The following is a 15,692-nucleotide window of genomic DNA, read 5'->3' as shown; positions in this document are numbered from 1 at the left end:
ATGGATGGCGAGATGTCCGACTCTCCAGCTCCGTCGCCGCCCCCTAGTCTTCCGCAGGTGATATCAACGCCTTGCCCCACACCTCTCTCCTCGGCTTCCTCACGACTGCCCCACGCCAGGACGGTGGCCAAACAGCTCGAAGGGGCTGCTGTCACACAAGGTGCATCAGCCTCCAACGGTCTGATCATGACTCATATCCTCATCAGCCACGCCACCGTTCCCTATAGAACCTTCTACCAGCTTCTAGACACTCATTCGCATCGCTTATAAAGATGTAGTCCCTTTCCCACTCTAGATAGAAAAACAAGAGTCTTCCAGTCCCTGATCTTTATGCTCACTTGCTCATCTCCCGTGCGATAGCTGCAAATGCAGCATTGCCAGCCAATCCGACCATTCAGGATTTGCCCAAGATCGCCAGTACAAATCGTCGTTTCGTGCAGGAGGATTCGCTGGCCCGAAAGGGAGCGAAAGGCCGGAAGAGCTGGATCAGATCCCATGGGACATTCCTCGTCGAATTGAACCACCAGGATCAGCCAATAGGCCATTTCTGGTGCTGCCATCGATGCGACCTGAAGGGCGAGGCCGAGTTCTTCTCTGTACAGGCCACATCCTCGACGGCGGATCATCTTCTAAAGTCCGCTGCTTCCCAGACCCCCCGAAGGCAAGCGAAGCCTTGCTGACTTCCGCAGAACCCATCGGATCACGCCAGCCAGCCAGTCGAACGAATCGAGCCCGAGCCATGACAGCGCCATCGATCTCCATCCGGCCGTGATGCCGAAACGGCGTCGGCTCGAACAAAGCGTCATCCTGAAGGCGAAGGTCAGAGCGCTGAGCGTTGGATTTGTAGTCGATAGCGACGTGCCATTTACTATCTTCGAGCACAGCTTTCTTCGAAGCCTCTTTATCCAGTTCGACCATGACTTAGTGCTGCAGATTCCATGGAGTGGCAGTTCCATCACCCGAGAGCTGCAGCACCTCTTCGACACGAAGCGGAATGTCATCAAGGCAGAGCTGCGCGATGCTTTGACGACGATACACCTCAGCTTTGACCTGTGGACGTCGTCGAATCGTTTTGCGATTGTGGCTGTCTTCGCACACTTCATCGACCGGGGGGCGCGCCAGCAGTCGCGGCTGCTTGCACTTCGATGTCAATTCGGCACCCATAGCGGAGAGAACCTTGCTGCGTCACTTGTGGGCATCGTCCAGGACTGGAAGATCCGGGGGCGAGTCGGCTGTGTTATCTCTGACAACGTAGCCGCAAATGATCATTGCCTGCACTATATGCACAAGCAGCTGGACTCATCCATGAGGCCCGCTGACATCAAGGCACGCCGGATGCGTTGTTATGGGCACATTCTCAATCTTGTTGCGCGGGCCTTTCTCTTTGGCAAAGATGCAGAGTCCTTCGAACTCGAATCCGAGATCAATTGCATGCGAGGCCTTGCAGAGCAGGACCTCAGCCACTGGCGCGCGAAAGGACCCATCGGGAAACTTCATAACATTGTCAAGTTCCGCCGATCGTCGCCACAGCGGAGCGAACACTTCAAGCGCATTGTGCAGGAGGAAGAATATGAGGAATATCGGCTTTACGAAGAGTCTACTGCGGAACTGGAGGTCAACCTGAACAATAAGACTCGGTGGAACTCCACATACATGATGATCGAGAGGAAATGAGGAAGCGGACGGACATCCGGGCATTCTTCTTTGCACTTGAAGGCGAACAAGATGAGGCAAATCGCATCCCGGCGGCTGACATATTATCGAATGAGGATTGGCGCGTACTTGGTGAAGTCAATGCGATTCTCAAGCCAATATACCTTCAGATAAATGCGGACCCAGGGCTGGGGCAAAGCTGACGGCCATGGGCGCCTGTGGGAGGTGTTGGTAGGGATGGAATATCTCTTAGAGCACTTTGAGGACTGGAAGGCATTTTACGCGGAGATGACAATACAGACGATGAGTCAGGCTACCTTGGTCGACCTCGAGCCGGTTGAAGCAGCGTCCATTCCCACTGACTCGCCAGGAGGCCGGCCAAACCGTGCGCGTCGTCTCCCCGCTCGCTTTGATGATGACGAGATTTACGTAGCCAGACAGCGGACCCAAACGTCGAGGTTCACAGAGTCGGCTTTGCCAGAGCATTCACGAACTGAGTATCTCACAATGGGAAAGTCTGCAGCCTCCGAGATCTCGCAGAAGAGCACCCTGCCAGCAGTCTATCGAGCGTTTATCCGGACATCAATAAATAACGGGTGAAAGAAGCTGGACGAGTATTACAGCAAACTAGGAGAATCCCCTCTGTTTGCGGCCGCCATTATTTTGCATCCAAGGTTCGGTCTCGGGTGGCTAGAAGCAACTTGGGTTGCGGAGGAACAGCTAGCCTGGGTGCGCGATGCCAAGGCGGGAATGAAGGACTACTTTTCGCGTTGGTACAATACCTCATTTTTTGCATCAGACGATTTTCATGCGGAATCACACCGATTCCTATGCGACATACTCTATAGCGTTTATCGCAGTACTTCCTCGAGATGTTAAACCTCGGACGCCTCGCGTTGGTTGGCACCTTGATCTGGGCGACGAGGGCCTCGTGCGATCCCATGAACCAGGCGGGTTGCCGCGACGAATGTACCGCTCCGTGGTTTGAGTGGAACCTACAGAACGAAACATGTAGGGCCTCACTATGTGCAAGCAATTCTCCATACCGCAAGGCAGTTGCAGACTGCTTCGCGTGCATGGATAAGAACAATGGGTGGCGTTTCTTTACGTCTTGGGAAGATCTTTATAACTGGCCAAATGTTGAGGCCCTAATGAAGCGTCAAGCCCTGCATCAGTTTTGCCCTCCGAGAGTGTCTCACAATCTGACAGTATACCGTCAGAACCTGAAGAATATTCATCTCTGGCAGCAGTCAAGAGGAGGAAAGTTGAGAGCGACATCGACTTGGCATCACTTTCGGCAAGCTCGAGGCGATGAGCCACGTACGGCAGGTGGCAATTTGCTCCACTACTGTTGACGTTGTCGCAATCCATCGTGGTCAACCCACATTTCTGGCAATGCCCGCTATCATCTTGAGAAGGTCCATCACGTACACGTCAGAGAAGACACGAATGCTCGCTGCAAGCGTCAACTGGCCATCGAGAATGCCTTTGCGAGAACAAGCGAAAAACAGCTAGGGCCGACTCGAGAGAACGAGATCAACACTCTGCGGAGTGTGATCAATGTCGATGCCTTCCGAGAGGCACAGATGCTACTTTCCGCGAATAGGCATCTGCCTCTGAGCTGCGCGACATGGCCAGAATATCAGGCACTTTTGACCGCTATCAACCCTGCAGTCGAAGAGTTCTTGATTGACTCTGGCAATACGGTTGCTTCGGATCTAGACAGGGCCTACAATGCGCATCAACGATCCGTGTGCAGGTGGCTAGAAGGCGCTCGGAGTCTTGTGCACATCGCTATGGATGTATGGTCTTCTCCCTAGCGCAGGGCATACATCGCTGTTCACGCGCAATGGGTCGACGAGGCATACAAGCCCCGCAAGGCATTACTCGGGCTGCCAAATCTTCGCCGATCTCACGCAGGCGCAGCTATGACGCCGCACCTGATGAGAATCATCCGAAGATACAGCTTAGCACAAAAAATCGGCTACTTCACCGGGGACAACGATGCAAAAAACGATACTTGCCTCCGCCAACTTGCCGTTGATTTGTTGCGAGAGTACGGTTTGGCATTCGATCCAATATCTTCTCGAACGCGTTGCGCCGGCCACATCATTAGCCTCTCCCTCCAAGCCTTTCTCATTGCGACCAGCGAGAGCGCCCTTAGGCCGCCATTGAACAGGCGCAAGATGAATCGAATCAGGTCACTGTCGCGGGCGCCTTGCACGACCATATTCAACTGGAGCCTGCGTCAGGACGTCATGGCAGGCGCAGGAGACGAAATGACACTGCCGGCTGGCGGAGCATCGGCCCAATGGGAAAACTCCACAATATCGCTGTATTCATCCGCAACTCTACAATTCACAACGATGCGTGGGATGACATTGCCGGAAGGGCGCTTGGTATCGACAACATTACACGCTGGAACTCGTGGTTCAAATTGCTTGATGCAGCTATCAGCCAAGAGGGTCCGTTGTCGGTGTTCGTTAATCAGTACCACAGAGAGCTAGAGGACGACATCCTGACTCACGATGGTTGGCAAGTACTGAAGATGACCCATGAGCTCTTACAGCCGTTTCACCAGGCCACTCTGGAGCAGCAAATGCAGTGGGCGTCAATAGATCAGGTGCTGGAAAACATGGACATTCTTTTTATGCAATTTGAAAATGCAAAGGTTGGTCATCAATCGTGGGCGGCATCGCCGTCGAGTTGAACTGTTGAAGAACCCAAGCTAAAATTCCGACGTAGGTCAAATACGCCGATAACGCCCACATGGTGAACTCCATTCACATGGGCTGGTGGATTTTCTCGAAATATTACGAAGAAACAGACAAAAGTCCCGTATATGCCACGGCACTGCTGCTTCATCCGGACAAACGGCGGAGGTATCTTGACCGTCATTGGGCAGTGTAGTGGCAACAGACAGCTATCGCCGCCGCACAAAGACAATGGGCGAAGTACAAGGACAGGCCAATTTCGTCGGAAATAGCCGTTCGATCCATTTGCGAAAGGCGGGAGGTGACCTCTTATGAGCGCATCAAGCAGTCAATGAGTGTTCTGGACGAGCCGGGCGATGAGGATGAATTGGACAAGTTCATTAATTCTCCCCCGAGACATATGATGACCGACAATCCGCTCGAGTGGTGGTGTAGGGAGGAGCAGAGAGTCGAGTACCCACGCTTACACCAGATGGCTATTGACATACTTAGCGTACCAGCGATGTCGGACGACCCAGAGCGAGTGTTTTCTTGGGCAAGGCGTACTATCTCTTGGGATAGAGCTCGACTTTCGGCAGACAGAATCGAGAAACTGCAATGCTTGAGTAATTGGGTAAAGAATGACTTGATTCGCAAGCTGTACGTTGCGGTTGATGATGAGATCATGGATGTGAGCAGCGGCGACGGAGATGTGGCTGACCCTTCCGTCTTATATTAATAATTATTGATAAGCTTAAGAATACATAACAATATGAAGAATCCGTAAACAATACATAACAATATGCCAAAATTATGTATTTATTTATTTATTGAGATGTCTGCTCATTGACAATGTAGCTTGACAGGAAGCCCCATAAGAAAAACAAGCAGGCACTGACCGGACAACGCAAATTAGTGACTGCCAAAAAGCGTCCGTCAGCGGACAAGGACAAATGCCCGGACAGAGTCCGACCTGATTCTGCCTCCCCTACTTCCACCAGGGTTCGCTTTGGAGAGCTCCAACCATCAACGGAGAGATGGATCTTGGATTAAGCCCGCGGAAGCTTTCCTCGAAGAGCTTTTTTGTGCTGTTATATGTCCTTGTGATGATTTTAGTGACCTCTGAATGAGAACAGGCCGCCTCGCTCCCGATAGCAGGATTAATGAGTTTCAATAAAGCATGTAGCTCGGGCCATTCAGCGCAACGGTCAGACAAATTCCTCATCGTGATGAGTCGGGCAAGAGCTTCGGAGATGGCGCCTTTATGGAGCACGCTCTTTAAGACCTCGTGGCCATGCCGGTCCTGGACCTGTTTCGCCTGGACAGCTTGCTTTTCGAATATTTGACGGATATGAACCGCGCTCTTCTTCTTTATTTCTGGATACGCTGCTTCGATCCGGATGCCGTGGATTATTTCCAGATGTCTCCGGGCCAAGGTTCTGCAAAGAGCCTTGTAAGTAGGATTCTCGCAATAGCGGCAATTCCAGTACCATGTTCTCTCTTCATCACGTTCTGGCTCGCTAAGACGGGGTTTTTGAACATGGCCCCACGTGTCATGCGCTGTACAGCCTCGCTTCCGTTCTGCGAATGACAGAAAGGGGAGGATGATGCTCTTTCGGGGCTTTGGCTCCCGCTGGACGACACTTGAGTGCCACTGAGAGCTGATTGTGCCTGGCGGCATGCCGACGAAGTGAGCATCTCTCGTTATCTTCGACTCCAGAATTATCCCCGCCGGCGGTCCGAAATTTACTACCATGTCTGCCGAGATCCGATGCCATAGGTCCAACTTGTCAAGGATGACCTCCAGCGCTGTGTAACTGGCACCGTTTACCAGCTTCAGCCCCTGATGGGTGTTATTATGGTTCACGACGACCGGCATCCTGGGCACGAACATGAAGACGGCCGGCACCGGCATTGTGCTATCATTGTCCTGGTTGAGGATCATGACTGCCTCGTCCTCCGTCGGCAAACCCTCTTCTCACACATGCTAGGACATGGAGGTGCGCATCATCGACCGCTGCTGAGTCTAATCGCCAAGCTGGCCTCCATGTTGAGGTTCCACCAGCTCCCGTTCGGCGGCGTCACCACGGTAGTGCCTAATTCCCACGGGATTTGCTCACCCTCGTGGTAGCACATTGAGTTGAAGAGGTCCAGATCCGTGCGGTCCACACGCCCCGTGGGATTCGCTTCAGTAGCCTCTGCAGCTACGGATCGCCCGCGGCGCACTTGCTCGTCCAGCATGACGACCGTCTTTAACTTCTTCCACAGCACGTGCGACTTGTCGTGCTGGTGGCGTTGATCGGCCCTGAACGAGTTGTCCAAGTCCCACGAGACGGCCGTGCTGGGGAGGAGGATCGACCGCTCTTGGACCAGGTGGAACTGGTATAAGTCTTCGCGGTTCACCGTACTCGGAGCATTGTGAGCTGCTTGAACCTCTCGGACCCACAACCTTCTCTTGTTACAAAGTTAGCTGTATCGGTTTGTCTTCAGTCTCGCTGTGGTGTCATACTTCGACTCCGCTCGCTGGTGTATTTGGCTAGCTCGGACAATCCGAGTTGTGGCCAGTGGGCCAGGGCCTTCTGGTCAGTCATCGAGGTGAATGTCGGAATTGTTTGGACTTGCCTGACATCGCCACGGCCACTGCTACATCGGATTCTTCCAAAATTATATGGTGCGCCTGTTTCGTCATAAAACACATGTGGCACAGTAGACGCCTGCCTGAACAATGCGGCGCCAGTTGGACAGAACAAGGTATCACTCGCAGGAGATAGATACGCAGAGAACCACCCTTTGGCCTGGGCGGACGATGTAACTTTGCGTCTTCACTGTGGTGATTGCTCCCCCTACAGGCTTGCGGACTACATGTAAGGCAATGGGGACCGAGGCGATATTTTGGTAGCTTGTATCTATTTGCACCAGAGCAATGCCTACCAGACCGAGGGGTACTTCTCTGGCAGGAAGTACAGCAGCCATTGTTCTAAAAGCACCTGCAGAGAAAGGACGCCACCGTTCGGTTTAGAAAGTTGTTGGAAATTGACCATGATATGCGTCCAAACAAACTATGGTGCGTAGGATTCTGGAAGACTTAGAGAGTGATGGTGACGTCGACTTAGATACGGTGTCTTTACTGTAGTTATTCCACAGGGATAGATTTAATCTATCGGTGTGTGTGGTGCAGGTCGGGGCTGGCGAGACACTGGCTATGACTTTTAGCTGCTCTCTCATAGCAGGACGAAGGTGTTGCCGTGTACTACCATCTGACACCCCCCTTTCGCTCACACCCCCCTTATGCTCAAACAAATTACACTTGCCTCACCAAAAATCTGATCTTTGAACCGCATGAATTCTAATTACAAAATAAAGATACACTCATAATAATTATATCATGTGATAGAGAATTGAATTCTTCATCCGATTCTTGGTCTTTTGACCATGCGACCTGATTGGGTAGTGCGCGGAGGAGGTTCAAGTACTCTCACTTCAGTCCCTGAAGCTGCCTCCGACTCCGACTCCGACCCCGTCTCCAACAGGTCACAATCCACCACAACAGACTTTTGGACTCCAAAATTCGGGAATGGCTTCTCCGACCGCCAAAGCTTCAGCGAGATCCATGAAACGTCTGTCGGGGTTCTGAATTGCCCTTCTCTTCCTTCCCCTCTTTAACCTGTCCACTTCTTCCTCGAGCTTGGCTATTTTGCTGTTATTCTCTGCTAGTGTCTGTTCCTGCGTTTCCCAGCCTTTACCTATCTTAGTATACCGTCTCCAGATCGCAGGTGTTTTGCTCTTGCCAAGGTCACGAATATGGGGGCTTGTTTTCGGCGGATCGTCTGACCCCAAATATTCTGGAGAAGCCTTGACCCTGTCCTGTTGGATTTCAGGGTGCCGCAGCGCCTTCACTCGTGAGATTGGCCAATTCCCGGTTACTCTCCAGCCAGACAATATGTTCTTCTGAGTCATTCCCATCTCACAGGCTCTCGCGTACGCACGTATAAAGTTGACCTTATCAACTGGCGCAGAATCCGTCAAAGAGCCAGTCTGTCAAGCTCCTTCCGATGGGCTGCCTTTATGGCATTGAAAGCACCGTTGTCTAGCGGCTGGAGGCCATGAGAACAGTGAGATGGAAGGTAACAACAATAGATATTGTTCAAGAAGCACGTAGCCATCCAATTGTTCTGTCGTCAAATTAATGGGACTCCATTGCCATATACGGAAACGATGCACCGTTGCATGACTTCTATGTCCATCAAAATGATAAGCCTAGCCTCAGACTCGTCAGAAGGCCGTGTTTGGGGCAAATAGACCTCCTCAAGCCATTCAACAGCGATGTGGTTGTCCGTCCACCCGTTGGGCGAAGTTATGTAGTGCCAGTCCGCAAACATGCGAAATTCTTCCTTAAACCATTGTTTCTGCAGCTCTTTGCTCTTAAATATAATCCGGGAGTCAAGGCGCGCCCATCTGCGGTGATAGCCTCTGTAAAAGAGGTCCAGCCGCGGGACTGGGGCCCCTTGAGAAGAGCCTTCCGTTTAGGGTCTGAACTTCCATCTTCCAGACTGTCTAGACCTAACAAAGAAATCGGATTAGCTTATATCGCTTATGGAGAGTTGATTACATACCAAAGCCCGACGTAATTCCCCTTCATCAACATTTACGGTGTTCTCTGGCTTGATCCACCCGTACTCTTTCTCCTGATGTCAAAGTACCAATGCACCGCTTTAGGGGTAAATGAGTTGAATCTGTTGGCTTCTTGACGTCTTCCAATCTTATTCTTGAGCTCTGGATGGCATCTAATGAACTTGACCACCCAGTGAACTCCCAAATACGACTCACGGCCTTCTTGTTTCAAAACAGCTGTGACGCAAGCGCGGATCTGACTCTGAGACGGAACATAACCCACAGGCTCTTGACGAAGTATCCAGGCGACTAATATGGCCTCCTGATCTCTGGATAAGTGTTGTTGAGGCTGGCTCTGGTCAGCCAATGCCGACTGACCTCGCATTCTGCTGGAAACAGTCCTCTGGGGTATTCCCCATTTCTGAGCGGCCTGGTGCTGCGAAAGACCGTTATCCGTAATATCTAAAATTGCCTCAACCATCAAATCTTCCGTGTATGTCGAACGGCGCCGTTTTGAAGCGATTTGTGAGAGGTGGTGGAGGATGAGCAAGTGAGGAAAGGAAAGGAGGCAGGAGAGGATTAGGGGTAAAAATTGCCATTTTGCGATGCTAGGGTGTCACGGACCATGAGGACCGGGGTAACCAAATGACATTCGAAAATGAATCTCTAGCCATTTTCATTTACTTGAGAGGTTGCCGCTTGTGAATTGCTTCTCAATTGAGCAGATCCGGTGTAAGTGAAGTTGGCCAATTTTGTATGGGGCGGTGGCATTTTTGCTAAGCATAAGGGGGATGAGCGAAAGGGGGTGTCAGATGGTATACATTACACCAGACTCAGCAGAAGCAACTCCTTAGTCATCCACCCTCCCCTTCTTTTTGTTTTTTTGGTTGTATTACGCCCGGAGGGTTCCCCCATAGGGCCACTACGCTAAGCTACGTACCTACTGTACATGGTTCCATCGCACCTGAAGCCCCACGCTTCTTTTCATCTGTTTCCAGCCTCGTTCGCTGTGACATGACAGGCCTACTTGAAGGTCAGTTTCTCCAAGTGTTCAGCGTCCTACCTTCAGCGACTGAAGCGCGGTCTGCCAAGTTGAAGGCTGTTGTGTTAGTATGATTATCCCTTGATCAGTACATGGTCCCTCGTCGGTCCATACTGAAGCGTTTTGTTGCCAATGCGAACTGTATTGTCGCCCGTACAGCCCCCATATCGGGCTGCCACTTGTCGTCGTCTGACTCTGCCTTTCCTCCTAGGAAGAAAGACAGGTTTCCCATCTTTCCGCGAGCATATCGAAGCATGATTTCTCGTTGTACCGTCCATCTTCTGCATCGAAGAGAAATGTTCCACCGTTTCCGCCGACTGTCCGCAGGTGCACTCATCCGATTCCTCTGCCCCGATTTTGCAAAGGTAGCCATTCAGTCGTGATTTGCCAGTTCGAAGTTGTACCAACACTTCAGATTCCTTTCTAGTTAGCTCGTCGTACATCTTGCGGGTGTACTTGCCCGGCAATGCTTTATCGATGCGCTTTGAGTGCTTTCCAACCCTTTCTGGGATCTGACGAACGCGAGTGTGTTCGTTGAGCAGCAGTCGTAACGTCGTTGCTCTTGCCTGAAACGTTGCTGGTTCAGCGATGCATTCATCTCGCGTCGCTCTTTTCGCCTGCATTTTGGCCAGTGGCCCAAGGTTGAACTCCTCATTCTTTGCAGGCACCCAACGAAGTCTGACTCTGCAGCCTCTTTTCGCAAGATACTCAACAGATCCGTATATCGCCCGTATCGTGCACTGACCAGACTGCTGCCGCGGTCGCCCGATGACTTGCAGGACAGAGCGGTTGCTTGTCACAACTGTGAGCTGTCGGTCATGAAGACCTAGGTACACACCTCAGGGCCATGGCGATTGCCTCGAGTCCTGCTGTGTAGGCATTCTGCTCATCACTGGAGCCAAGGGTGACGGAGTAGCTGGCCAGCACCTCGTCTGCGCTGTCACGGGAAGCATCCCGAACGACGCCTCCCAACCCGACCTTGCCTTTCCTTTGCGAGCTGGACGTCGCGATAGTGATGTCCTCCGGGTCATCCGACTTCAGCACCTCCGCTCGGTCTGCCTCGTACGTTGCCTGCATTCGTTCGTCCCACGGCGCCAGTGCGAACTCGTGGATGACTTCCAGGCGCTTGGTATCTAGTCTTCCCATCGCCGAGGCGAGCTTCTGCATTGGTGACGCATACCTCCTGTTCAGCTTGAGCCTCAACGATGTCATAGGATGCGTCTTCGGGAGCGTCCGCATCCTTATCCAGAATTTCGCTGCCGCTTGAGCATGCCGTTCTCGGAACGATTGCACGCCGGCCTCGGCCTCGGCCACTGCCGTTGCCACTGTGCGAAAGCCTCCCGTGACAGCCTGGGCTCCGATTCGCTGGGCCCTGCCAATCCACGCCGCTTCTTTCACCCCGCACGCGTGCGACCACGTTTGAGGCATAGTCCATGGCTGGCGCCACCGTCGCTACGAACAGTTGCCTCGCCATCCGTGGCGAGGCCATCTTCAGTCGTTTCAAGCACATGGCCGCGGCCAGCCCTTGGCGGCTGCTCTGGCGATGTGCTCTTTGAAGCGAAGCGCTTTGTCCATGATGACTCCCAACAGCTTCACGTTGCTCTTCGGCTGACATCGTTTCCTTTGAAGATGAGAGGCAGGTCGCTGTCGCGCTCCGCGATGCGTGTGAAGTGGATGACGGATGTCTTCTCTGCTTCAAATGTGGCGCCGCTGCGCTTCTCCCAATCAAGCGCCTCATCGATAATCGATTGAATACCATCTCTGTTTGACTCTGCCGTTGGCCCCGTGACCCAGGCAGAGTAATCGTCCACGAAGGCGATGGAGCCGCCATTGTTACTGATCCGTCGTTGCACCAGGTCTGCGTTGAAGAAAGAAAAGCCACTGGCGACAGAGGATCCTGGGGTAGGCCGGCCTGCGGCAGGGTTTGTTGCTCGGATGTGTGCCCGTTGACAACCACCGACGCGGTCCGTCCCGAGCAGAATGCGTCTATCCACTTGACCAGACGACTCAGGATGCCTCGGGCTTTCATCCTTTCGAGCATTCGCTCTTTGCACACTCCGTTGTATGCGCCTTTGACGTCAAAGCTGATGAGGCTGAGCACTCTGCCCGTTCTCCAGGCCTTGTAGATCCGCTCCTGCAGAAGCACAAGTGCTTGATCTGCGGACCTGCGCTTCCGTGCACCAAAGTGGTTCGCGGGCAAAAGCCCTTGAGCCTCTACTGCATAGCTGATACGTTCCGCAACGACTGCTTCCAGGATTTTGCCAAGCGTTGACAGAGAGAAATCGGTCGCCACGCCTTGGCAAGGTGTAACCCCTTTATCTGGTTTCCTCAGGGGAATGATCTTAGCCGTTCGCCATTGATGAGGCACGACGCCCTCTCGGAGCGATGAGCTGAAGAGCGTCCACACCCGGTGCTTGACCACGTGCCAGAGCTTCTTCCACACGATCGCAGGAAGGCCGTCCTCCCCAGGCGCTTTCCAGGGCTTCGCCGCCATCACCTTCTCCTCAATCTCTTGCAAGGTGAGGTCTGGCATGGCTATTTCTTGTCTCTGCGGACGTTCACCCTCCGGCTCGATCCTCGTTGGCAGAGGCGGAAAGAAGGTGCTCAGGAGTTCCTCGGCTTGCTCGCCCTTGCTTTCAGTGATCGAGCCGTCGGCTCTCTTCAGCGGGGGCACCTTGTCATCCGTCATCTCCGTACCAGGCTTCAGATACTTGGCAGCCCTCCAGATGTTGCTCCCTTCGATGACGAAGTCATCCCAATGGGCCTTCTTTTGTCTCCGCAAATTGTCGTGGTACTCCTTCGCAGCCTCCTTGGCGCGCTGCTCCAGATCCGGCCGCGATTGACCGGCTCTTCGCTGCGCCCTTGCTTGATTGCGCCAATACGTGTACGTCCGACGGAGTCGCGTCAGGTCCTTTGTCCACCATCGCCTGTCTCGCTAGCCATTACGGACGCCTATGTGTGGGTCATCGACGGCAAAAAGAAAATACGGTTAAGTAGCACGTCGTTCAATTGTGCTTCTTGGTCGGTAAATCGCCCAAAGCTTTCTTTTCCAGACTAGTTCGCAAAAAGGGCGGTTACGACCGCCTGTATTCTGACAATGACGTTTCTGGCCAATGCGCCAAGCTACATCGACCATAAACTGCCCCAGGCCGGTCATAATCTTCTGAGTCTATCAAGCGCTTAAGACAGACAGCTCACCTGCGTCTATAGTCTTAAGACATGGATTACAAGTATTTACTGTCATATTCCTAATGAACATCCGTGCGTCGGGACCTCCCGGTCGAGTCCCAACATTAGCCGCTGTGCCCATTATTGAATAGAGAAATTTCTATACTGGTTATCGCCCACGGCAACGGCGATGGCGGTGAAGGTGATGATTGTACTTCTGGCTTTGGTTGCCCATGGCTGTGCAGTGTTCACTCCCGAGCATCATCACATCTTCAGTGGTCCTTACATCAAACGCCAATTTGTGAATAGGACCGCCGCCGCAGCGGACCCATTCACGGCAAGAAGTATTACTATGGGTGAGTCGAAATCATCAACGCTGACTCAATCTACCGATTCCATCACAACGGAACCGAGCGTTGGGGTTGAAACTTCGTCCAAACTTAGGAGTGGGGAACGATCAAAGTTTTCGACTGTCGTGGCGGAAACTATGGAGACCAGCCATTCTGAACGCTGGACCACTCGCGTCCAACATGTCAATACTCGTAAAGATACAATTTTCCCGACCATTCCCCCATTGGCACCAAGCGCTCAGGTCGAGGCTGCTGGAGGCAAGCCGACAACATTTGTACCAGTTTATCAAACCCCTCGCCAAAGCTACGGCTTTCAACCTTTTGAGTCAGGAGATCGCGGAGTCACTAGTCAGGCCCTGCTGGATCCGGCACCAGGCACCTCGACTCCAACCACCTCCGCAGTGCCTTTAGAGGCCCCTCAATCGAGTGCAAGTCGCATATCTGGATTGGCTTTTGTTGATGCTCCGACCAGTAGCGTGGCGACCAGTCCTCGTGGACCAGACCGTACCACCGACGCGTCGTATTCCGAAAATACCTCAGATTGGGCGCCGAACATGACAAGGTTTTTCCTCAAACAAACACCTCTTCCGGAGGGCAAAACTGCGAAGACTTCAGTCTCACCGTCATCCAGCCTCGCTGCACATATGACGTCTCTTGACGTCCAGTATCGCACGAGTTTGCTGTCATCGGCTTCGTCAATCCCCATACGCTCCGAGTTCGCATTTCATCTATCTTTGCCGTTCGACAAGAAGGTTGCCCATGGAATACTCAAGGAGAATAGCGCTGTTACTGGAGGCAGTAGGTCGATTTCGAGGATAGCAAGCAACGCTTTGCCCACATATTCTTCTGCCACGGTGTTGCCGTCTCTGGGCGACTCTGCAACAGCCAGGGAGTTGCATTTGCCACCTACAGTCCCTGACAGCTCGGCTGGTCTAATTGGCTCGAGCACCTCCAAGCCTGAAACAAGCCTTGATTCAACTGTTGTGGCTCAGCAGCCCGGACGGGCGGCCGGTGATAAGGAACCCCTTCCCAATGGACGATTCACCACTGCCACAGTACCAGCTAGCAGTAGTCCAGAGAACGATGTATTTGCCACCAATGAAACAGGAGACCAATCTCCGAAGCAAAAAGCCACCACCGCTGGCATCGCCATGGGCGCAGTTGGTCTTGGCTTGTTGTGCGGTACAATGACATTCGTTGTCGCCAAGCGATACAAACACCGTCAACAGTCATATCGACGTTTCGGTTCTGCAACGACCAGTCAAAGTTCTTTGGAGATACGGTGTGCGGGGCTTGTGACCAGTCCTCCTGTGAATCCGTCTATGCTCCCAGGTCCGTTCTCAAATCATATCAACAGTAGTCCGCCCAAGCAATCTAGCAGTGGCCAGTGGAAGACAAATCGAAACCGAGCCCCAGATATTTCCAGCCCAGTTTTGGTGGAGAACACGCTCAGCTGGAGGTGACAACGGTATTCAAATGCACTGCCACTCAGCAACCAGCGGCTCGGTATTAGGTAGTTTGCTAGGCTGGCGCAGATGATAAGGATCATCTCTATTTGGCGGGAACAAAAGCCCTTCAGATGGCTCAAGCTCAATGCTGCCCGAAATACTCATATTAGAAATACTTTATCTGCGCCAAGCAGGACTGGGCTTGCCGCCCGGCCCTCCGTGTCGAAGGCTGTTCAGGGACCGAAGAGAACCCCGTGTTTCGTGCTTCCAAACTGACGGGACGGTAACATCTTTACTGCCTTTCTAGCCAGTTGAAGATCAGTCTCTGGCCTGAGCAGTCATGTAACGTGGCACTTGCGACACGGAAGCTATAGCGCGACGGGGACCAGAGAGAGTATGATCCCAGAACGTCACCATTAAAGACACGCGTGCCAGATCGTCCAACTCCGTGATGTTCCGTACGAGTTTCCGACTACAACTGAGCACCATAAGCTACTGTTCGGCATCATGCCCAGAGTGAAGTTGTATTGTTGATTGCCGGTACTGCCCTCGGCGCATTTCCTGTATTGGCTGAGGGAGCCAGCATAGCAATTGTCTCACTGTGGGCTAGTTTCTGCTTACTACCGGTAAGTCACCGTTGACACGCATGCTAAGCCCCACCATGCCGTCTAAACGCAGTGGTGTTAGCATTGCCGACCGGGCTATGGGCCATGACACGCCAGGTAGC

The 15,692-nt window shown here is 52.8% G+C and overlaps 3 protein-coding genes across 3 annotated transcripts; 1 reads left to right on the top strand and 2 right to left on the bottom strand.

Annotated features, from left to right (window-relative positions):
* Positions 1–1,674, top strand: HRG_09696 (putative transposase; the record flags this gene model as incomplete). The annotated part of the gene is made up of 3 exons (XM_044868167.1): positions 1–178; positions 382–634; positions 690–1,674. The coding sequence occupies 3 exons, from the start codon at positions 1–3 to the stop codon at positions 1,672–1,674; spliced, it is 1,416 nt and encodes a 471-aa protein (XP_044716748.1).
* Positions 1,675–6,353: 4,679 nt separating this feature from the next.
* HRG_09695 (uncharacterized protein) lies at positions 6,354–6,937 on the bottom strand (the record flags this gene model as incomplete). The annotated part of the gene is made up of 2 exons (XM_044868166.1): positions 6,354–6,769; positions 6,856–6,937. The coding sequence occupies 2 exons, from the start codon at positions 6,935–6,937 to the stop codon at positions 6,354–6,356; spliced, it is 498 nt and encodes a 165-aa protein (XP_044716747.1).
* Positions 6,938–10,815: 3,878 nt separating this feature from the next.
* On the bottom strand, positions 10,816–12,532 carry HRG_09694 (reverse transcriptase; the record flags this gene model as incomplete). The annotated part of the gene is made up of 5 exons (XM_044868165.1): positions 10,816–11,349; positions 11,417–11,531; positions 11,596–11,857; positions 12,007–12,133; positions 12,407–12,532. 5 exons carry the CDS (start codon positions 12,530–12,532, stop codon positions 10,816–10,818), a joined length of 1,164 nt encoding a protein of 387 aa, XP_044716746.1.
* Positions 12,533–15,692: the final 3,160 nt, after the last annotated feature.

Source organism: Hirsutella rhossiliensis (assembly GCF_020360975.1).
Source record: "Hirsutella rhossiliensis strain HR02 chromosome Unknown scaffold00013, whole genome shotgun sequence".
In the NCBI taxonomy this organism is placed as follows: domain Eukaryota; kingdom Fungi; phylum Ascomycota; class Sordariomycetes; order Hypocreales; family Ophiocordycipitaceae; genus Hirsutella; species Hirsutella rhossiliensis.
The sequence above is the reverse complement of the archived record's forward strand: the minus strand, read 5'-3'. Positions and strand labels throughout refer to the sequence as shown.